The sequence below is a fragment of the Kogia breviceps genome, chromosome 1, assembly GCF_026419965.1.
Source record: "Kogia breviceps isolate mKogBre1 chromosome 1, mKogBre1 haplotype 1, whole genome shotgun sequence".
Classification (NCBI taxonomy): domain Eukaryota; kingdom Metazoa; phylum Chordata; class Mammalia; order Artiodactyla; family Physeteridae; genus Kogia; species Kogia breviceps.
Window position 1 is genome coordinate 85,528,298 of NC_081310.1, and position 23,326 is coordinate 85,551,623.

General features: G+C 47.7%; 1 protein-coding gene across 5 annotated transcripts in view; it reads right to left on the bottom strand.

The window, feature by feature from the left end:
- Window positions 1–23,326, bottom strand: part of KCNN3 (potassium calcium-activated channel subfamily N member 3) — a 184,179-nt gene that overhangs the window by 31,524 nt on the left and 129,329 nt on the right. For all 5 annotated transcript variants that reach the window (XR_010841242.1, XM_067037148.1, XM_059038628.2 and 2 more), the window contains one exon: window positions 311–452. Coding sequence is in view for 4 of the 5 variants with exons in the window: in XM_067037148.1 (XP_066893249.1) it covers window positions 311–452 (142 nt within the window). In the remaining variant the exon portion in view is untranslated. The remainder of the gene's footprint in view (window positions 1–310; window positions 453–23,326) is intronic.

Here is a 23,326-nt window from a genome sequence, read left to right on the forward strand (position 1 = left end):
GCTGGTGGATGGGAGCAGAGGGTAAGACCCACAGTCAGCTTCACTCGGCCCATTTCTGGGGGGCTATGAAGAGGCCATTAGCTGTCAGGAACCGGGACATAGTCCTATCTTAGACAAGGAAATGAAACAGTGAGAAGCCACGCAGATTTCACATCTGCCTTTCTACATGCAGGGACACAAATGCTGGCCTCTTAACTAGCAGCTGGCCCCATGCCCAGATGACGAGGGCCCCCTGCACCCACCATAAAGGCGCTGCTCCTAGCAGCATTCGGTGGGTGGGGAAGGGTAACTGGCCAAGGCAGGTACTCACCGTGATGCCCGTGAGAAGACAGACACCTTTCCCACAGTATGTGTGGGGCACCATATCCCCATAACCAATGGAAAGGAATGTGATAGAGATGAGCCACATGGCACTCAGAAAGTTACTAGTTACGTCCTGCTGGTCATGGTACCTGCCGGGGGGGGAAGACAGGAGTTAGTTAGTGGGACTGCCATTCGCGGGAGTAAAGGCTCTGGGCAAACCTGGACAAAGAAGGAAATGTGACATTTTGCTGAGATGGAGACAGCAGCGATGGTGGCACACGGATCCCTTCAGGAGACTGAAGCTGCTGCAACTCTGCCCACCCAGGTCCTGCCTACAGTTCTTCGTCCATCCCCCCAACCCCACACCACGAGCTTGGTCCCAGCGGTAGTGTTTTGTCATGATTTGCACCATATCATAGACGTCCTTTCGGTAAAATACCTTTGGATGAAGTCATGCAGTATCAAAATTTAGATTTTCCCTTCCAAGCTGACAGTCTAAATGTATGTGGATGTGATTAATCTGAAATCACAAGCTCCTGAACAAGGAAAATGTCAAAAAAAAATCACCAAACGCATTTAGTAATTTCCCCTAAGAAGGCTGATGGAGCCCAAAGACTGGCACCTCCCAGGTGTCTGGAGGGAGGCTGCGGTAGCCAGGGCTCTCTTGGAGCTGTTTCCAGGGGAGGCTCTGGAGTCTCCACGGAGCCATGGCCTCCTCTTCTGAGCTGGATGGAGGCTCGTGGCTGTCCTGCCCTGGGAGTAACCAGCTGGAAATGTATCACCACCATTCCCTCTTCTGGATACCCATTTCACCCCATCCTTTTCCTCCCTCCTTTCATCCCCCAACACCAAGGACCGCTGTGGGCCAGGATCTGTGCCAGGCACTGAGATAGAAAGATGAACAGGATACAGCCCCTGCCTTAGGGTTCTCAACCCAGGGCAAGGGTCCATGAAGGATGCAGACATTTGTGAAAGCGTCTGTAAGTGAGTGGACGAGGCACCCGGAGGACAGGAGGGAAAGGGCAATGACCTTGACTCAAGTGTAGGAGGGTTAGTCAGAGGCTTGAGTTTTCCAGGCCGGCCGGGGGAAGGGTGTTCCAGGCAGAGGGAATGCCCTTATGAAAAGCCAGGGCCCAACTTGAGTGCAGCACGTGGGCCTGGCTACACCTGGGGTGGCAGGGCAGATGAAGGTGGGTCCTTTCTCAAAATGTTCTCTAACAGGGGGAGCCTGAATGACAGGGACATCACTCCTTGATAAACTCTTCCCATCAGCCTCTTGGAGGCCACTGGATGGGAAAGGTGAGATGGGGCCAGGGAGACCAAACCATCCTGGTTGGATAGAGCAGAAAGCCATTTAGGAACCTTAATCTACAGAACTGAGTTACCAGCAAGGCTTACATGACATGCTTGGGATGGGGTCTGGTACAAGGAGGTCCCCAGAAAGTATTAGCTGCTACTGTCAGTGCTCTCCCTGAGCCCCACACCCCCACCAACAGGGTCTGGCGCCCAGTGGGCAATTGACAAATGTTGCTTTTCTTATCCTTACCCCCCGCCCCAGGTCAGGTGTGCTGGAAAGGCTGCAGATACAGGTGCATCTGGAGATGAACGTAAAAGGAGGCAGAAGTCTGCTAGTCAGAAAGGAGATGGAGGGCTCGTGAGTGGGGAACACCAAGGCACTCTATGATGGATACCATTGATTGACTCACACTGTATTAGCGGGAGCCACATGATACAAACCGCCCTGTGGCTAGCTAGCACTTTATGTACAAACACTCAGATTCTCACAACATCCTGTGAAGTGTTTTTACAGGTCTTAAGCAACTGGAAGCACAGAGGCATTGAGTGACTTGCCTGAAAACACACAGGAAGTAACCAAAGCAAAGCCCATGCCCTTTTCACTACTCCCTCAGCATCAGGGAGATGGAAGCGACTGCTGTGTGCCTTGGGGAGTGATGAGGAAGTTTTAGCGACAGGAGGGCACCTGGGCTCCAGTAGCAAGTGAGGAGGTAGGTATGGAGACCAAGGGTCTGATTTTGGAAGGCCTTGAATTCCAGGATAAGAGGTTTGGGTCTGGTCTTAGAGGCCTTGGAAATGATTCTTGGTTCTTGAGCAGATGAAGGACAAGATGACATGGCCCAGGGGGAAGAGTGGTCTGTAGGTGGTAAGTAGACTGATTAAAAAGATGCAGCACAGGGGTGGGGTAGCCAGGTGGGAAGCAAATGCACAAAGCCAGGAGGGAGGTGCAGGCAGCAACTTTCATGGCCCACCTGAGCCTGGCCCGAGCAGATCCCGGTAAGCACATCGTTGGTGGGCCATCCAGCCCCAACTTGAATCCTCTACCAGCAACTAGAGGAGGCTGGCTTTAGCCTTTCATAGCTGTCTGCACAAGGGTATGCATGCCCAGAACTCTAGGGGTGACATCTGAAAAGCAGACATCCCTTCCCAAAGCTCTGCTGGTTAAGTTGTCTTACCTGCCCTCCCCTACCTGCTTTGCTTGCCCCCCAGCGATACTCTGTTGCTACCCAGATGGCACCCTGGCTGCCTGCTCCTTCCAGTTGGCCTCATGTCCCCAGGGCTGCGCTGTGTCTGCTCATCTGGCCACACTGGAGTAGCATAGGCTGTTGGTGCCCAGGTCTGATCCCCAAGAGGGAGTGTGCCCTGCCCTGCCCCGGGACACCAGCCCCATCCCAGGTCTGACATGGCCTTGGATGGGCAGCCATGCTCCCCATCCCATTCCCCACAGCCCTGGGTCTCTGCAGGGCCCTTGGGCTGATGTGGTCCCCTCCACTCACAACCCTCTACTCTTTGGCCAGGAAGAATGGTGGTGACCCTGGCTCTAAGGACCTGTGCTGAGGTTAGTGGTGGGGATTCCCTCCCTGGAGGGATGGACTTTGGAGTCTGTGAAGCAGACTCAGTGACAGGTTGAGTGTGGGGACACAGAAGGGGCAAGACTTAAAGGTGGCTCCATGTCACAAGCCAGCAATAAGCAAACACATGTGTAGAGTACAGCCGGGGTCGTCATCTCCTGGAAGGGGTCTTGGGTCAGGTCTGATGACAGTGAGGTTGAAGCAGTGGGTAGAGAGGAGGCAGGCCTGTGGTCTCAGGCTCAGTTTCCCTGGCTTCGAGCCCCAGCTCCACCTTAAGTAGCTCCATGGCTGTGGGCAAATGACTTAACCGCTCTGTGACCCAGTTTCTTTATCTGCTGATGGGAGGAGTAGGGAAAATAATTCACCAGAAATATTAGCACAGTGCTCGGCCCAGAGTAAGGGCACACTAAGTGTCAGCAATTACCATTATTGCTGAGATTGGTATGTGTTATCAGTCTGAGAAACAATCTATAGAAAAATACAGTGGCAGGATTTACAAGTGCAGTGGGTAGAGGGTCCCAGCAGGGAGGGAAGAAGATGGAGGGAGGGGATGAAGATAAAGGGGGATGAGGATAAAGATGTCTTGGCATTTAGGCTGGAAAACTATATGATGAGGGATGAAAGGAACCTACTGTAAGTTCTTGGACAAAGAAGGGACATGAGACACTTGATATCTGAGAATGATTCTTCTAGCAGCTACATGTAACACTGATTAAAGAAGACAGGCCCCAGGCAGTGAGAACCTCTAGAAAGTTTGCAGGTACCCTAGGAGAAGCAATGGAGAGACTTGAATGCTGAACTATGGGGTTTGGACTTAATTTGCAGTCTCTCTTCTGTGGACTTATTGGCTTTGCTGTGCACATGGGTCTCTAAAGTCCTCCTTTCTTTGCTTAAACTAGAGTTCCTGAGCTGCTCCGCTGCCCTCAGGACCATGGCCCATCCTATTCCTATGTGGGTGGATTCCAAGGTAAAGAGATCAGAACTCAAAGTGGTATTAAATAAAAGCAACCAGTAATGTGTTTCTCTTTTTAAAGTTGAGGTTTGAATTACTGCTTTATTTTTCTCTAAATTATCTTTATGTTCTTGTGGGTTTCTTTTTCACTCACCATTTAAAATCCCTTGGTGCTAACTATGTGTGCTGAGGAGAGGAGAAGCAGATCTTGAGGATGTTATTCATTCATCATTTGTCAGACCTTGATGATCTCCCCTCTGACAGGGGCTATTGAAGATCTGGAAATGAATCGGACATGCACCCTGCTCTCCGTGGCTTGGAGCATCGACATGGAGATAAGACACACGTGCAACTCACCAAGCAGGAAGTGATGAGTGAGAGAGCAGGGATGGTGATTCAGGACTGTGGGAGTGGAGAGGAGGGAAAAACTGTTTCCAAATCTATTCACAATTTTAGAGTGGTTTACACTTGTCACAAACTCACATACTAATCTCATGATATTTTTTGCAATAGAGAATTTTTTGGAGAAAAGAGTCCCATGTTTTTCCTTAAAGGCTAAGGAGGAAAAGGTGTAGGTATTTTTTTAGGGTTATTATAGTTACTAATTTATCATTAGCGTGTGTGGACTATGGTTTTTTTCACTTTTTAATATTATGAAATAAATGATAGATATGGAAGATTGTATGATTGAGTAAAGATGGTAGATGAAACACACATGTTACTTTTGCTCTCTCTTCACATCCCTCTACAACTAACAGTTTTAGTTCCCTACTTTTAAAAATAAGCAGACAACCAAGAATCCCCAGACATCTGAGGAAAGTCTCAAACATTAAAGACACAGACCAAATCAGTCAATTAGACAAACAAAGAAAAAAGACTCTGGATCAAATACTGACCATTAACAGAGAAGAACTCTTGAAACAAATCCTGTAATTAACATCTTAAGAGAGATAAAACAAGATATTGGACCCATGAGACAAGAATGGCATGCTATACCAAAAAAGTCCTCCCACAGGGCTGGAAAATAAATTGAGGAAGTTTCCCAAAAGACAGTGAAAGAGATGAAAATAGGAGAAAATTAGTGAATCAATCTACCAATTCAAATACTGAGAGTCTCAGAAAGAGAGAACTGGAAAAAAATGAGGAGGAGAAAAAAGGAAAAGAAGGAAAGAAGTAATCATTAAAGACATCATTAAAAAATTTCCCAGAGCGGAAGGACACACGTTTCTAGATTAAGGGCCCACTGTTCCCAGCACAGTGGATGGAAATAGACTCACAGCAAGGCACATTATTGTGAAATTGTAGAACACCAGGGGGAAAAGAGAAGATGCTATGGAACTTCCAGGGAGACAGAGAGAGAGGTCAAACACAAGAATCAGAAGTCAGAGTGACTCTGGACTTTTTCACAGTAACACTGGAAGCTAGAAGGCCATGGAATAAATGTTTCAAAATTCTGAAGGAAAATTATCTCCAAACTAGAATTCCAAACCAGCCAAGGCTCTCAAAGATTTGCCTCCTTTGCACCCTTTCTCATGAAGCTACAGGAGGGTGTGCATCACCAGAACAAAGGAGTAAACCCAGAAGGAGGAAGCCCTGAGATGGAGGAAACTGGGGATCCACAGAGGAGAGAAGCCCGGGGTGATGGCACCAGGAGGTCCTTGGGTGATGGCCACGCACCAGGCATGGAGGGCAACCTGTCCAGACTGGAGCAGGTCAGGCAGCTCTGGAAGGTATTTCTCCAAGAAGATGAAATTGATAGAAAACCTGCAGTGCCTAAACATTCTGAGAAGAAATTCAGACAACTGTCAGAGTCTAGAATTGAGTTAGTGATAAATACACAGCAAACTAAGCAAATCAACAAACATGGTAATTAACCAGGAGAAACAAAAAGTTATGCAGGGAAGGGAAAGCTATCATCCTTTACTACAAGGCTCAGCTCTGAATAGAGACAAATTAGTGTTGGCTGAGTAATGTAAACACCGATTTCTGATCTAACCAAAAATGTGATATAATGATGAAAGGAGGATGGGGGGACAGGAAGAGTTGGAGGGGAGGAAAAGGAACTAAATCTTCATCTTCCCCTGTTGGAAGGGGATAGATGATGCCAAAACCAAAGCACCAAAAAGCAGCAATACAAGTGTGTTATGAAGAGACATGGAGGAAAAGGCTAAAAGTAATTAGCAAAAGAAGGTAAAAGTGCTACCCTTGGGGAGGCATAAATGGGAAAAACTGGTGGAGGACAGCAAATACCACAGAACCATTGACTCTAAGTGTATGCAGGTATAACTTCCATAATATCAAACACAAAACTAAACCTAAGAGAAAAAGACCTCAAATATATATAACATAAAATTAAGTTACAAAACATAAAAATAAGCATTCCTGAACTCACTGTCCTGTTGAAACTACCTGTGCATTTTCTCCATTCTCAGTCTCCCATGTCCCCCCAGAGATCATCAACATCCTGAATTTCATGTTTGTGTTCTTGTTTTTCTTCACAGTGCTTCTCTTTTAAAAAAATTTTTAATTCTTTAATTTAATTGAAGTATAGTTGATTTACAATGTTGTCTTAGTTTCAGGTTTACAGCAAAGTAATTCGGTTACATATATATATATATATATATATATTTTTTTTTTTTTTTCAGATTCTTTTCCCTTACAGGTTATTCCAAAATATTGAATAGACTTCCCTGTGCTATACAGTAGGTCCTTGTTGGTTATCTATTTTATATATAGAAGTGTGTATATGTTAATCCCAAACTCCTCACAGTGCTTCTACCTAGCTATGTATACCTAAACAATATATAATTTAGTTTTGCCTATTTCTGAATTATATAAAAATGAAATCGTACCATAAGTGTGTGATAGGCAACCTCTAAAATGATCCCCGGTATTCTCCTCCTGGGGTATTCACACACTTTTGTAATCCCCTCCTTTTAAGTGTGGGCTGGACCTAGTAACTTGTTTCTAAGGAACAAAATATGGCAGAATATGGCTATCACTTCTAAGTTTGGGTTATAGGAAGACTGTGGCTTCTGTCTGGGAGATGTCTACCGTGCTCTCTTTTGAATTGCTCTCCCTTGGGAGAAGCCACCCAAGTGGTGAGTGAACTTGGGAGCAGAAACCCCTTAAGTCAAGCCTTAAGGTGAGACCACAGGCCTGAACTACAATCTCATGAGACCTCTTGAGCCAGAGGTACCCATTTAAGCTGTCCCTGAATTCCTGATGCATAGCAACTGTGAGATAGCAGATGTTTGTTGTTTTAAGCTGCTAAATTACAGGGCAATTTGTTACACAGCAGTAGATAACTAATACAATGAACTCTTCTCTGAATTGCTTTTTTCCACTCAACATATATGTTGATATATGTGACTATAGTGTATTCTCATTCCTGTACTGTGCTTCATCATATGAACATACCATTATTTATTCATTCACCTACTGATGGACATTTGGATGGTTTCTAGGTTTTTCCTCTCATGAGCAATACTGCTACAAATATTCTTTTTTTTTTTTTTTTTTTTTTGCGGTATGCGGGCCTCTCACTGTTGTGGCCTTTCCCATTGCGGAGCACAGGCTGCGGACGCGCAGGCCCAGCGGCCATGGCTCACAGGCCCAGCCGCTCCGCGGCACATGGGATCCTCCTGGACCAGGGCACGAACCCGTGTCTCCGGCATCGGCAGGCGGACTCCCAACCACCGCGCCACCAGGGAAGCCCCTACAAACATTCTTAATCATAGTTCCTGGTTGTGTTAGAGTCTTAGGACACACAGCTAAGAGTGGATTTACTGGTTTGTAAGGCATGTACATATTTAACTTCCTTTGAAAATGTCAAGCTATTTTCCAAAACGGCAGTACCATTAGGTTTCTACCAGCAGTGAATACGTGTTCCTGTTGCTCTATGTCTTTATCAACACATCATCATCTGACTTTAATTTTTGCCAAACCAGTGGGCAAACTGGTATCTCATCATGCTTTTACTTTACATTTTCCTGATAAAAGCTGTGTATCCTTTTATATGTTTATTGGTCATTCGTGTTTCCTCTTCTGTGAGGTGCCATTCATGACTTTTGCTCATTTTTCTATTGGTTTGTTTTTCTTTTTTTCTAATTCATTATAAGAGTTCTTTATATAATTCTAGATAAGAACTTTGTCAGTTTATGTATTGCAAATATCTTCTCCCAGTTTGTGCCAGGTCTTTTTATTTGCTTTATAGTATTTTTGATGAACAGAAGTTTTAAATTTTACTATAGCTGAATTTATCATCCTTTTCATTTATAATTAGCAATTTGTATAATTTTTTAAAGAAATCCTTTCCTATCCGCAGTTGTGACTTTCTTTTAAATGTTTCTAAATGTGGCCTTTCACATTTAAGTCTTCAGTTCACCTGGAATTTATTTTGTGTGTGGTGTGAGGTAGGGATACAACTTCATCTTTTTTCATATGGATAACCAGTTATCCCAGGTCCACTTAACAAGTAGTTCATCCTTTCTCCCACTGAGAATGCTACCTCTGTCATATAGATTACATGTGAAAGTGAAGCTATTCCTGGGTTCTCTATTCTGTTCCATTGGCCTATTTGTCCAACCCTGGAGTTACATTATACTCCTCTTTGTAACCTTTTCTGGGTACCTTCTCAGAGCCTAAGGCATGAGAGGTGCTCAGTAAATATTTGTGGGATGAATATGGCCTACTTGTTGCTTTTCCTGTCCCATTGTGAAAGCGATGCTTGCTTTAGTAATTCAGTGACTCAAGTTAAGGTGACTTCAGCTGTTCTCTTTGGCAGATAAACTTTTGTCAAAGTGGTTGCCAAATTCCTTGGGCTCAGAGTTGGTTCTCACTATTCATAAGAACTCAGCTTCTTGACAGTAGCTGTGACCTAGCTCTTTTCATATGGATCTTAGTGATTTAATGGCTCTAACCATTTGTCCTGGGTCTGGTTTGTTTGTTGGGAATTTTCAGGAATCAAGCCAAGTGGATTCTTTGTCTTCACCTTCCAGTCATTCCCCAGCTTCACACAGTCAGATCCCAGCCCCTACTGAGCTGTGGAACCCGTGCTTGCTCAGTTCTCCAGTGAAAACCCCAACATGTACCTAACTCAACCCCTTGGTGGCCTTGGATCACATTGGTGCCTCCCTCCTCAGAACAGTCCTCTTGTCATCTTCAGTGGCTTGCTCTCCTGCCTTCCTCCTGCCCTGACCATCCTTCTTGGCTTCTTCTTCTGGCCTCCTCTTCAATGTTGCTGTGCTCCAAGCTTGCTTCACACCTTTCTTGCTTCTCTCATGCCTGCCACTGTCCTCACTGTTCCCTTCTAAATGACCCTTCAAGAAGCAGCTCAAAGCCCACCCTGACCCACCCAGCCAATGTGGGCTCTCTATCTCTAACCCCACACCACTCAGCTTCTGCACTCTCCATTTGATGCTTACACACTGTCTTTGGTAGGAGACCACTGGTGTGGACCATGATTAGGTGTCATGGTGGACTACCTATGTTTGAATCTGGGTTTTTCTCCTTAGTATCTACATGACCTTGTCCTCAGTTTTCCTATCTGTAAAAGGGGATAATACTTGTACCAGCTCACACAGCGTTACCTTTAGGGTTAGATGAGCTAATATTTCTGAACCATTAGAACAGTGCCTGGCACATAGACACACTAAAAAATGTTGGCTATTGTTGTGCTGTTACAATCTAGTGTGTATAAGCCTGGCCTTGTCATAGCAGAAAAGATGCAGGATCCGGAGCTGAAGGACTGCCTTTCATGCCCTAATGGCTTTGTGACCTTGAACAAATTACTGTCTCAGGATCTGTTTCCTCTTTACTGAATCAGGGTGTAATAATGTCTGCCCTGACCATCTCACAAGGCTGTGGTGAAGAGCAAAATACTTGTTGAATGTATGAATGAATGATCCCATTTTGTCTTTATCACAAGCCAGCAGGACAAGGTCAGAGGGACAGGGGCTGTTATCCCAATTTTATAATAAAACCATGAGAAGCTCAAGAGACTAACTAACTGGCCTCCCTAACTTCTCAGAGAAAATGAGTGAAAAAACTGGGCCAGAAACCCATCTTTTTTCTGATTCTAGAAATGGTTGCAGTGAGCAGGACCCAGGGTGGGGCGTGGTGGCAGCGTCTGTGGGCCTGGGCAGATGCCAGCCTGTCCTAGCAACGTGGAGCTCCTGCTTGGTCCCTGCCAGTAGGACAATGGCCAGGGGACTGTGTGTGACTGGCGAGTGAGTACCAGCTGGGATCAGGGGGCCTGAGAAGCTCTTCTTAAGGGAAGACATTTTCATGGAGTCCTGGGTTTTACTCCCATCCCTACCTCTACTTTTGTCTTGGTTGCCAATATAATCAACTCCTAATTATCAAGGGCCCTCATCATGCAAGGGCATGTGATTCCAGCGTTGGGGAGAAAATCTCCACTTCTTAAGCATATTATGAGCCTTAGTTTAGGAGGACTTGAGAAATGCTTGAGGTATATGAAAGAGTACCACTGAAATTCAAAATCAGCTGAGGAATAAATGGCTTATTACAGTGACTTTAGAGCTACTCCGTTATTCCAGCTACAAGTGAATTCACATAAAGACCAAAGAAAAAAAATTCTTTCTTTTCATAAAAACAGTCTCCCTCATAAACATCTTAAAATATAAAATAAATGGCCCTGGAGGCCCAGGGCTAACCACCAGCTTACTGGACCACATGTCTGACGACACACACATCCATGAAGTCACATCCCTCATTCCTACAGCCAGTGTTCTATTTTTTACAAGTTGGCTTTGAATTTACGAAAATAAGGACGTTTCTCTCCACCAGGTAATTCAAGGCAACAGCGCTGAATCTTTCCAAGGCAAACCTAAATCTAGTCTCTTGTTTCCAGCCCCAAGAATTAACAGCATGGGTGCAAAGCCTCTGGTTATTTTTTAAAGGGGAGAAAACCACCACCACCAAAACAGACAACTCCAACAAACAACCAGACAGAAGCAGCTCATCCCCTTTCTGTGACTATAGTGGGTGTGCCTTTTTCTCTCAGAGGTGGTGGCATGCATGCCTCCTCTGGCAGTTTTCCTTGGAGACTTTTGCCAAATGTGGGCGAGTCGGGACATCTGGCTGGTGTCACACATCTGGATGCAACCTCTCTACAGGGAAGTCTGAACAAGAATGCCAGCTCAGCTTTTCTTGGGGTGTGTTTGTCTTCTCTTGGGTCTCTCCCTCCCTTTGTTAGGCTAAGAAATTTTGTTCGACTTCCCCACTTTGCAAATGGATACAGCATTTGAGGGAGGCCAGCTGCCATTCCTTCCACGGTCTGTTTTCTTCACAAAGAGGAGCGCTGTCAACCTCTTTGAATGGTTATTAAATTAAAAACCAGATGGTTCATCTGGCAAACCTTTCTGAGTCAGTTTCACTATTTGCAATGTTTTCTTTCTTCATATTAAAAAATATTTCCATGTTTCCTCATTTGGAAATGTTTAATAAAATGCATGAAAATGGAGAAAAACAATATGTTTGGAAGAAGCACTTTTCCCATGGGAAGCATGTCTTCCACGGTCTTTGGAGGTGGCGTGGCGGAGAGGGGATGGGGGCTCAGATCCCAACCCAGCCACCTGTTAGCTGCGTGGCCTGGGTAAGGCACTCACCTCTCCATGTCTTGGGCTTTCCTTCTGTAAAACAAAATGTAAAACCTCTCTCATGGGGTCATGTAGGTGGTTAAATGAGATAACAAATATAAGACCCCGTGCAGCGCCTGGCAGGTATTGGGGGCTCACTACATGAACTCATTCAGTCAGCAACTGTGAGTGGGCCCCTACTATGTGCCAGACTTGTCACCTACTTCAGGGAACTTACAGTCCAGTGAAGGAGGCTGACACCAAGCAACATCGAAAGCTGAAAAAGGCCGAGTTAGAATTGAGACACATGCCAAGAGGCAGCATGGGGTGCCCTAAGTAGGGACCTCCTCTGAGGATGCAACCTTTACACAGAGCCACCCAGGACGAGCAGGGATGAAGCTGGAGCACAGGGGTGGGCTGGGGTGGAGGTGCTCCAGGTGGAGGGACTGCCCTGGAGAAGGTTAGGGGAACTGGGAGGACGTGGCTGGAGAGGCGGGGCGGATGAAGGATGCTCTCTCCAAGCACCAGCACTGGGCTTTGATGAGCAGAGCCGCTGGCACTGTTGGCCTCCCTGGCACCGGCTCCCTGGGCCTTTGTTTCCTTCCTCTCCCTCCTCCGTCTGTCTTTCCACTGCTGGTCTGTCTTCTCTCTCATCCTTCTTTCTCTCGTTCCCTCCTTTGAAACTCCCCCCCCCAGCCCCCCTCTATGTCTCCTCTCTCATTCCCCTTCCCTGGCTCGGTCTCTTTCTCATCCTCTCCTTGTGAGCAAAGCACACCAAGCCTCTCCTCATGGCGGGGACTTCTGTCTCCAACCAAGGGGTTGACAATTCCCATGGGGACACCAGTCTTTCTTGGCCTCAGGTTGGTTTTGTTTATCCAGCAAACTTGTATTCTGCACCTACTGGGTGGCCAGATACCAATGGCATAAGATGAAACAGCCCAGGGTCCCTGCTCCAGGAACCACCCCCCCCCGCCCCCTGCAGAGTCAGGCTGCCGGGATGGGAAGTGGGGAGGGCTGCACCAGGAGCAGCACCCACGTGCTTGTCCTCCCAGGGCCTGGAGACCTCAGCCCTCTGCTCTTCCGGCGACCATGTGCCTACTCGTGGTTTCAGCTGCCATCCCCAGGCCTCTGAGACCAGCCCAAACCTCCCCTCTGAGCTTCGGACCTGTGGACCCACCTGCCAACATGGGACATATCCGGGCGGACAGCAGGTAAATTACGTTCAGCTTATCCTGAGCCCTGCTCATTACCTGCCCCCTGCCTTGTGCCCGGATCCCCTCCAAACCCATCCTCTTCCTCCTGCATCTCCTATCTGTAGGCAATCACCACCCAGCCGCGCCAGGACACTGGGCATTGTTCTCGAACTTCCTCCACTGTCACCCCACATCCAATGAGTCCGCGTGTCAATTTGGGCTCCTCTAGTTCTTCCTCTTTTTTTTTTTTTTTTTTTTTTTGTCCACACCATGCGGCACGAGGGATCTCAGTTCCCCGACCGGGGATGGAACCCATGCCCCCCGCAGCGGGAACGCGGAGTCTTCACCACTGGACCGCCAGGGAAGCCCCTCCTCTAATTCTTTCGAACCTGCCCCTCACTCGTCATTCCCGCCGCCACCTCCCTGGTGGAAGTGGCATCCTGTCCCACGTCCATCATGGCAGCCGTCTCCCAACTGGTCTCCTTGACTCAGGGTCATCATTGTGTTCCCCTCACACATTGCAGCCAGGGAAACCTTTCCCAAACAGAGGACTTTCCCCCACTCAAAACCCACTAGTGGCTCCCACTGACCTAGGGTAGGGGCATGGGGTGTTCCTCAGCCTCAGCGTGGAGACACACAAACAATCCATCCGGGACTAAGAGTGTTCGTTGAAGAGTTGGCATCTGTGAAGGATTTACGAGATAGTTTCAAGGTTACCCCTATGATAACATCACGCTCGCAGTCTTATGTACTGATTTGCTTTCTCCAGTGGAAAGGAAGGGCTAGGATTCCGGCTAGGCTGGTGGAAATGATTTATAAGCTGGGGCACACCCACAGCAGAAGTCAGGTATCTCAATACCATCTCTCCTGCGTCACTAGAATAAAGGAAAAAAGTAAATAAACAAGGTTGGGAACTGTTGACTGTGATAGAGGCTTAAGTCCAAACTCTTTAGACTGGCCTGGCCCCTGCCTACCTCTCTAACCTTGAGTGCAGCTGCGATCTCTCATTGACATCCCCTGGCAAGCAACTGCTTATTCTCTCTCCCACCCGGTGCTCCCCCACCTCCAAGCTCTGCTTGTGCTGGTCCCTCTGGCTGGAGTCCCCTCAGGCCCAGAGGATCACCTCCTCCAGAAAGCCTTCCTGGATCAAGCACCCTCTGCAGAGCACCCTTAGCCCCAGGGTCCTCTCTGTCACCTCCTACCGCAGGATCTAATCATGTGCTTGCTCCTGGGGCTTGCCCTTTCGCATGGCCCAGTGCCAGTCCTGGGGCCCTGGCACTTGGAGGAAGCTCTGAGAATCCGCTGAAGGAGGCAGTGAGTGAACAAGGGTCCAGGGGATGTGACTTGCAAACTTGGTCTCATCTCACTCCCCTCCACGAGCCTCTGCTTTCTCACAGCTGCTGCCTTTGGTTTTCATTCAGTTGCACCCTCCTGGGGCCTCAGTCTTCAGCCTGGGAGCTTTTTCTCTCCTGGTCGAGCCTTTTCCTGACATAAGTTACAGAGTGTGATTTGAAAGCAAAAGGGCTTCACAGCTCTTGGTGTTTTATACATAAGAATACCAGTGGTTGGGATTCTTGCCAAATATTTCCTCAGAGAACTTAGAGATGATCTATTTCTCATCTCATTTTACTTCTGGGACTAACTATGAGGCGGGTAGGACTGGATATATAGCCCTATTTTAAAAGATAACAATCAGGGCTTCCCTGGTGGAGCAGTGGTTAAGAAGTCACCTGCCAATGCAGGGGACATGGGTTCGAGTCCTGGTCCGGGAAGATCCCACATGCCGCGGAACAACTAAACCTGTGTGCCACAACTACTGAGCCTGTGCTCTAGAGCCCACAAGCCACAACTGTTGAGCCCACTTGCCACAACTGCTGAAACCCGCACACCTACAGCCCGTGCTCCGCAACAGAGAAGCCACTGCAATGAGAAGCCTGCGCACCACAACGAAGAGTAGCCCCCACTCACCCCACAACTAGAGAAAGCCAGCGCACAGCAACCAAGTCCCAACACAGCCAAAAATAAAAATTTAAAAAGATAACAATCATCACTTGTCAAGTGCCAGCCATGTGCCACGTGGGCCAAACCTTTGTGTGCATTATCTTATTTAATCCTCACAATAACAAGATTTGCAATTGTCATTTCCTGTTTTCTTGAGTTGGAAACTCAGGCTCAGCCAGATTAGGGAACTTGCACAAAATAAACATTTACCAAGTGGCGGAGCCTGAGTGTGAGTTTGGGTCTGGCGTATTCCTCAGCCCCATCTTTGACCATATTATGCCTTTGAGGAAGGGAAGGCCCAGTGAGGTTGATGGGAGAGATTACTGAGGATGCTCCGTTTCTCAGGTATCTGATCCTGGATGTGTATTACAATGAGCCAGCTTCACAAGGGAGTGAGCCAGAGCCAGGGCTGCCGTCTTCAGCACCCGTAGGTTGTGTGCTGTGCAACTCCAGGGAGTGCCGTTCACGGAGCCGTCAATGCGAATGGCGCCCCCTGGAGGGCAGTGCCGCGTAGGCAGTGGTCCCGGCTAGAGCCTCAAAGGAAAGACGGGTGTCTTTCTCCTCTCAGTTATGCTTTCCAAAGAGAATTAAAGGCAGGCAGCTGCCCAGGCGCACAAATGTTGAGGAGGGCACAGAGCTGCGGTCTCACCTGGGCAGCGTTAGTATGGGAGGGAGGGGACCGCTCTGTGGCCAAGAACAAAGAGAAAACAGACTGGAAGAAATACGCTGGGAAGGAGTTTTCTTGTTACTGTTTCCCAGAGCAGTGGGGATTCCAGGGCAGGACACAGGAGCTCTGGCTGGACAGCTTCCCCTGCCACTGAGAAGAGGGGGTGCCAAAGAGGTGAGTAGGAAGAAGTCTACCACGTTAGAGACAACCACCCCCATTTGGGGAACGTGGCTGCAGTGCTCTGGGGGCCGCAGGATCTCTCTGACCACAAGCAGCCTGCGTGTGGAGGGCAGTTGCCTCTAACCTCTAACCTCTTTCCACGTGCCTGGGTGTCCAGATGGCACACTTCCTTGGATTTCTGGGGGTGGACTTTGGCCACTTGAAGAGTGACAAAGTCTAGGGCAGGGTCTCAGGGGCTGGTCCAGGCTCGCCTGTCCCACAGCCAAACCACCCAGACCTTGGCTTATATGATTAACTGGAAGGTCCTGGAACACATCAGAAAGAAAGCTAGTTCTGAAGCTCAGGATTGTGTGGAAAAGGGAATGGAGACAGCCAGCACCTGCACCTCTCCAAGCGGGGCTTTCTTGCTAGAGGAACTTCTAAATCTCCGCAGCTGGCATGCCCCGAGATCTACAAAAGCAGCAGCTGGAAGGAAAGGCTTGTGTGCTGGGGCCTCCCTGTCATCTTTGTGGCCCCAGGAGCAGAATGAGGGGATGCATCTGGGGAAAGACAGCCTGCAGCATCCAAACTCCTTTTTCCGCCTCTTGAACTGAGAGATTCTTGCTGGGGGAAGAGAAGGAGCAAGACACAGGAGAGACGACCCATCTGGACGTTTCTTCTCATTTTCAGGACATGAAGAGGATGGTATAAAATCCCCTGCACATCAGCGGTCTCCTCATGAGCTCTGTCTGCTCCCCTGAGAAATGAGGGGGCCTGGGCCCCAGCCCCATGCAACTGTAACCCCCCAAACAGGACGGAGAGCTGGCCAGGTAGGGGAGTGGTCAGTGACCAAGAACAAACAGAAACAGGATGGAAGAAATACGCTGGGAGCACATTCGATGCTTTAAGGGGCCATATTTGGAAAGACACAGATTCCCAGAGACTTGCCCTAAATTGACCTGATGGTGACAACTGTCCTTAGGAAAACAGTGTGGCTGTGCTGAGGGGTTTTGCCTGCAGAATGGGGTTCTCCTCAGGAGCATTAACCAGAGGCCTAGGACTCCCCAACCTCTGGGCTTTTCTAGGGAGGGCAGAGAACAGCCATGGACATACCATCAAAGACCTGGGCAGGAGGTGCTTTGCCTGTTGGGTAGGCTTTGTCTCTGGGAGTCACTGAGTCTTGGGGCTACCTTTAGCCAGACAAACCTCATTCTTTTCAGGCAAGGAAACAGAGGCCAGAGAGGAGCAAGCTGGGCCCAAGTCCATCATACTTCTCATCACTGTGCTGCCTCTTCCTACTCCACCAGCATCAGTCATGTCAGCCTGGGATGGTCAGTCCCAGGAGAAAGACCCTCAACAGGGAGCTTACATTCTCTCCAACTTGTGTGACTCTGGACAAGTCGCTTCCCCTCTCTGGACCTTGGTTTCTTTATGTAAAATGTGAGGATTTTTCCAGTTCTTAGGTAGGCGTCTCTACGATGACACTCTACCATCACCCACACATATACACCCTCACTCAACCTCCACCCAGTCTCTGGGGAGCGTTTGGCTGGGCTGACTGCAGACACAGAAGCCAGTCATCTTCACAGACAGGAGGCCTTTTACATCACATGGGGAACAAGATGAAGAGTTCCGCTCAAGTGGAAACCACCTAGCAGCCTCCACCCAGAGCCAGCCAGCCACCCCTTGGGCAGCTGCAGCAGGTGGCCACCAAGTTACACAGAACCTCTGATGGCTCCTAACCAAGACTTTTGACCACTGAACACCTGTGATTCCTGAAACAGAACAGGAGAGGGCGAGTTAGTGCCCCAGCTGTTATAAAAGAGTCAGAATGGCTACACTTGGAGTCACCTGAGTCTGCCTGCCTGTCTCTCTCCCCGCTCTTCCTCCCCAACCAGCCTGGAGAGGCCCCTGGAGCCTCCTCCATCCCTGCACCCCAGCCCTGGCTCTGTTTTCCAGGACTCAGCCATCACAGAAGATGCTTGTTACATGTTGCCAGGCAACAAAATGCTGCCTGAAAACTACAACCCACCTCTGACACTTCATAGGGCTGGAAACCGGCTGATGAGAGGAGCCTGCCAGAACAAAGGAGAAGCGTCAGGAGGGAACACGTCGGAGCTGAGCAATTGCAGAAGCAAAACGAAAGAGCCCAGACAGTTGTATAAAGTACCAAACAACAAACAGATGGGGAGGAAAAACTGACTCACTGAAATGAGGGAGACAGAGAGAGAAGGTAACGCGGAGGAGAGCCCTTCGCAGGTCAAGTCCTCGAAAGGCCTCCTTTATTTTATTTTTGGTCAAATCTGTCATGATTAGAGTTGAGGTTGTTGATAAGGAGGATGATGGTAATGATACTGATGATGATTCCTTAGGCAGACACTTATCTATCGGCTTTGACTTTGATGAGTGATTTATTAAACACCCTCAAGCAATGGCACAATCTTCCAGACTTTCCAGGAAATAACAATTATTCCCTAAAACAAAGATCTCCGCAGCCATCATCATCACCCCCTTGCCCAAATACAGGATGATTCACTTGTTAGCTTAAGTGACCTTGGGCCCTGGAATCTCAAGCACTGAGTAGATCCGGGAGAGCCAGGCCCAGGAGATGCCCAGGATGGAAGGCTCCCTGGCTGCCAAGGAGACCTCAGAGGGAGGTGCCAGGAGCTTGGCACGGGAGTGTCACGGGTGGAGGACCCTCCCTCTCCAGGCAGGATCTCTGGGCCAGCAGTGAGATTCTGCCTCACATACCTCTCAAAGCCTCCATTCCCTAGTTTCTGAAATGGGAAAATTACTCCTGCCCTGCCCACCCCAGAGTGCTGGCTCCAGAGGAGAAAGTGCATAGACTGAAAAGCTGTGAACAAGAAGACAGTGTTCCTGACTTATTCAAAAATAATGCCTAACCTCCTACAAGTGCTGGGCATTCTAGAAAACATTCTCTTACAAACTTACCATCTGCTGGGGGAGAGGCAATTAATAAGCAACCTCACACAATGGTGGGTGAGCTACCCCACTGCCCTTGGCTTCAGTTTTTCCATCAGGGAAATGGAGATAACATCACAAAAGATTCTTGTGAGGGTTAAATGGGATGATGAATGCAAGAAACCTGTACTTAACAAATGACGGCTCTTTCTCCTTCCTCGGGCTTGAGGTCATCCTTAACTAGGCTTCTGAGACCCTGGCTCAGTCTCACCAGCCCTCCAGCTTTGCCTAATTTGGCCGCAGCAAGCAATAGTCTGGCAACCTCAGGAGGGTATAGTCTAATTTCTGAAAAAATGAAAAGCCTCAAGACACATTTACTCCCTAAATAAAATCCACAGTTTAAATTATAAACAAGAACAAAACAAATTAAGAATGTTGGTAACTAAGTGAGAGCAATTTCATATGCTAAACTTGACAAAATAATTACAAAGCTACTACCCAGTTAACTGTATTCACATTTACTTAACTCTGTAAGTTTGACAATACAGCTGTTTCCTTTATTAATTTTGACATATACTTTCTCAGAAAATGCCTAGCCAGTCTCCAACCCTGCCTGCCTTGGCCCCCCGAAAACTGACATCATGGCATTTGAGGATGATGGGCCGTTTCTACCTGTACCCACTAACAGTAAGTGGCTTCCCACTCAAAATCGCTGTTTTTCTACAGCACCAATCACAATTTCCATCTAGGTACCAGATAGCGTGCCCTCAAACAAATTATAAATTGGCCTCAGAGCGCCAACTGAAAGGAAAACTAAATTCGCTTTGCACATTTTGCTCTTTCTCCTTTGGCCCCAACACAGTCACGTAAGACAACTCCCTAATTTAACAAATATCCCAAGGGCCCTACAGCAGGCAGTCAGGGTCCCAGGGTCCCAGGCCTCTACTGCCCTATGAGTCAGGGGACAGGACAAATCACCGAGTCTCGTTGAGTTGCCATGTCCTAATCCACGAAACAGGGGGCTCTGGACTCTATTTTGCCTGCTCACTTCTTAGGGCCATTGTGAGAAGCAGAAGAGATTAAGTCCTGGATTTTATGTTCTCCCCAGCTTTTTGTTCCCTCTCTTATTTGAATTTCATACTCACCTAGGAAATAGGTAAGTCAGGCTTATATTTCCAAACTACGGATCAGAAGAATGAGGCTCAGGAAAGGATCCAGTGTGCCCCAAGAACCAGCTACAGTCATAGGCACTTGTCTTATTTAATAGAGGGTAAGTGACTTGCCCAAGGTCACATAGCTGGTGCACTATTAAGCTAGGCTGTGAGCCAGGGTTTTCCGACTTCAGATGTCACCCCTTTCAATTTTGTAGGCAATAAAACCTCACATAGAAATGTGAGGTGTTACTACAATCATTGCTAGTATTACTGAAATTGAACCAAATAGGTTTTATCATGAGTTGATTGTAGAAGGCCTTGGACACTAAAGCAAGGAATATGGACTTAATCTTCTAAATGGAGAAACTGCATGTTTTTTAGGGGTAATGTATCTAGTGGTAGTATAATTTGAGGCCAGAGAAACTACTTCTATAGTCCAGTGCAAGATGACAGGGATCTGTGTCAGTGAGGTAGCAGGAAGAGATGAGTTTGAGAGACATTATAGCATAAGAACACTAGGGCTTGAGGCCTGAATAAAGGGGTGAATGGGAGTGGGCATAGGCACAAAGATAGTGAATGGTTATGAGCCTATGAGATAGTTATGGCCCAATAGTCCTTCTTTCCTTCTTCATTGTAAAAGAGCCCAGGAATGAGCAATGGCTGCCAATAATAAAGACTACATTTTTCCAGCCATGTGAGTGACCAATGAACGTGAATGAAAATGACATGTGTCACTTCTGGGAAATGTCTTTAGAGAGAAAGAGCACACCTTACTTTGTCCCTTCCTCCCTCCTGCTGGCTAGAAGGTGGATGGGGTGGCTGGAACTCTGGCAGCCTTATTGAACTATGAGGAAGAAGTCATGTACCAAGGCCGGCAGGGCAACAAGGCAGAAGAAGCCTGGGTTCCTAATGCCATGGAGCACCGTAACTGCGCTGGAGTGACGCTTTTCCAGTCTTCTTTTGCATAACAAAGAAACTTCTATTTTGCTTAAGCTGTGGTTATTTTGGGTTTCCTGTCACTTGCAGCCAAAAACTGATACTAACTGGAAAAGTTCCTGAGAAAAAGAAGACAAAAACAGAAGCAGAGAGAAATGAGGGGCAGCATGATGAGTTTGAACAGACACTTGATACATGGGACATTCAGTCTTGGCCTAGTACATAGGAGGTATCCAAGAACCCTACACTGCCACCACCACCCTTCTAAGTCACCATGTCCTTTGCCCTGGCCTGTGCAATGGCCTCCTAACTCATCCTCCTAGTAGTTTCCTTGCCCACTTCCAATTTGTTCTCCACAAAGTTGCCATAGTGATATTCTTAGAATGAATGAGGTTGTTTTACTCTCTGACTTGAAGCTTTCAGAGGCCTCCCACTGCACTTGCCTTCAATCCCTTAACACAGTCCCCAGAGCCCCCTCTGCAGCTCAGGCTCTGCCACAGCCCCACGCCCGTCCACACTACCCTCCTTCCAGCCACTCCACACACCATGCTCTTCGCCAGCTCAGGGCCTTTGTATGTTCTGTTCCCTCTTCTTGGAGAGCTCATCCCCTTGGTCTGTAAATGACTCATTCCTTCCCAGCCTTCAGGTCTCAGCTGAAACATAACCTCTCTGGAGAGACCTTCCAAGCAGGTCCCAGCTGAGTAGGATTCCTCTCCAACCCCATTACTTAAAAAAAAAAAAAAAAATCATTGCAACCTTGTTTCTTTTAACACCTTCAACAGTATATACCATAGATTTGAAAGTACCTACTTGTGTTTTGAGTTGTTATTGGTCTACATGGTCTCTTCCCTGGTAGACTATAAGCCCCACGAGGGGAAAAAAATCACATGTGTTTTACTAAGGTATATTTAAAGGCTAACATAGTGCCTAGTGAATAGTAGGGCTCAACAACTATTAACATTATTCCTACTTAGCAAGCCATTCGGAATTGAGCATTACATCTCAGGGGAAAGGCTTGGTTCAATGTTTAGACTTCGGAGGCAACAATGCATTCTTGTGAGACTGGATGCATTCTCTGGGGGCAAGCATGATAGAGAGATGCCAAAGGGTGGAGAATGTCCTTTAGGAAGCAGTTCTGATGGAGAAAAGAAGGGGATGGGGAAGACCAGCATGAGATGGGTCCAGAGAGCAGAGGGTGGAGGGAGTGAGCTCAACACTGGGGCAATCCCTGTTTAAAGATCTGCAAGGGCCTGAAAAACCACTGCTTTTATCAGCGGGAAAACTAAGGCAGAGAAATGGGCTCCCAGGCCAGATCCAGAGCCCCTTGCTAAAGCTGGAAGCAGGACATGAGCCTCTTGACACTTAGAGTCCTAACTAGTTCCCCACTTGACTTAAAACCCTTTGGCCTAAATTCAGCTGTGGCTCTGTCAGGTGGCAGGCTGAGTGGGGTGTGGGTGCTGGTCATAGGGCGCAGGCTAAGTGGGACCCGTGCAGTTGTACTGAGGATTAACAGCAACGTATGGGGCTGTAGGTTGGGACTGTCAAAAGTGCCAAACCTAAACAGAGATGTGCCCTGGGTCTCACTCCCTAATTCCCAGGTCATTATGTCTCTTCTGGGAGATGCTTGCTCTTCCCATGGGCCACTCTCAAGCTGCACTAAAAGGAGAATAATGCCGAGAAAATGGGAGGTTACCTAATCTTTGGGGCACTGTGTTCGGTCTGGGGCCTCCAATTTGTGGGGACACTGATGACCAAAGAGGAGGGTGAGAAAGAGAGTGGAGTCTGATGGGAACTGAGTCCTGTGAGGACTTGCTGAAGGATCAGAGACCATTAGATTGAAGAAGATGAAACCTGAATTCTCAAACGTTTAAGGGGCCTTCAGTGGAAGAGGGAAGATCAGCCTGCTTCACTAGGTGCTCAGCACGTGCTAAATGCTTTGCCCTGTGCTAAGGGCTTTTTGTGAATTATCCCACTTCCCAGATGTCCTGAGGCTAGCTTGCCCAAGGTCATGGCTGTAAGAGCTTGAGCAAGACCCCAAGCCCATATCTGCCTAGATGGCAATGGTTTAACCATCAGCCTATGTTGCTTGAATTTTTGTGTGGATACAGAAAACAGGACCCAAGTCAGAAACTATGAGGAGTTTAACTTTAACCAATATTAGGAAGATATTTCTAAGTCAGAGCTGTCTGCAGATGGATTGAATGGTCTTTTAAAGTGATGAGTTCCCTGTCCCAGAGCATGGTCAGTAGAGGCTGCATGACTGGTGAGATTAAGTACGTGTACGATGTCCAAGGTAAATGGTGGAACCAGGAGCCACATGGTCTTTTAACCCTGAGTTCAGGCTGTATCCAGCCTCTGCACGCTGTGTCACAGCATGTATTGGCTCAGCTGCAAAATATTTAACACTTTCAAAAGGAGTTTTACTCAGTAGGCTCTGTGCCCCCTCTATTGTAGGGGTGTTGAGCTCATCTGGCCCTTCTTAGCATGTCTGGGCCTGTCTGGGCCAGCCTGCGGGGGCTTTGTTGGCAGGCAGCTCCTATGAGCCTCTTGGGAAAACAAAATGACCTGGTG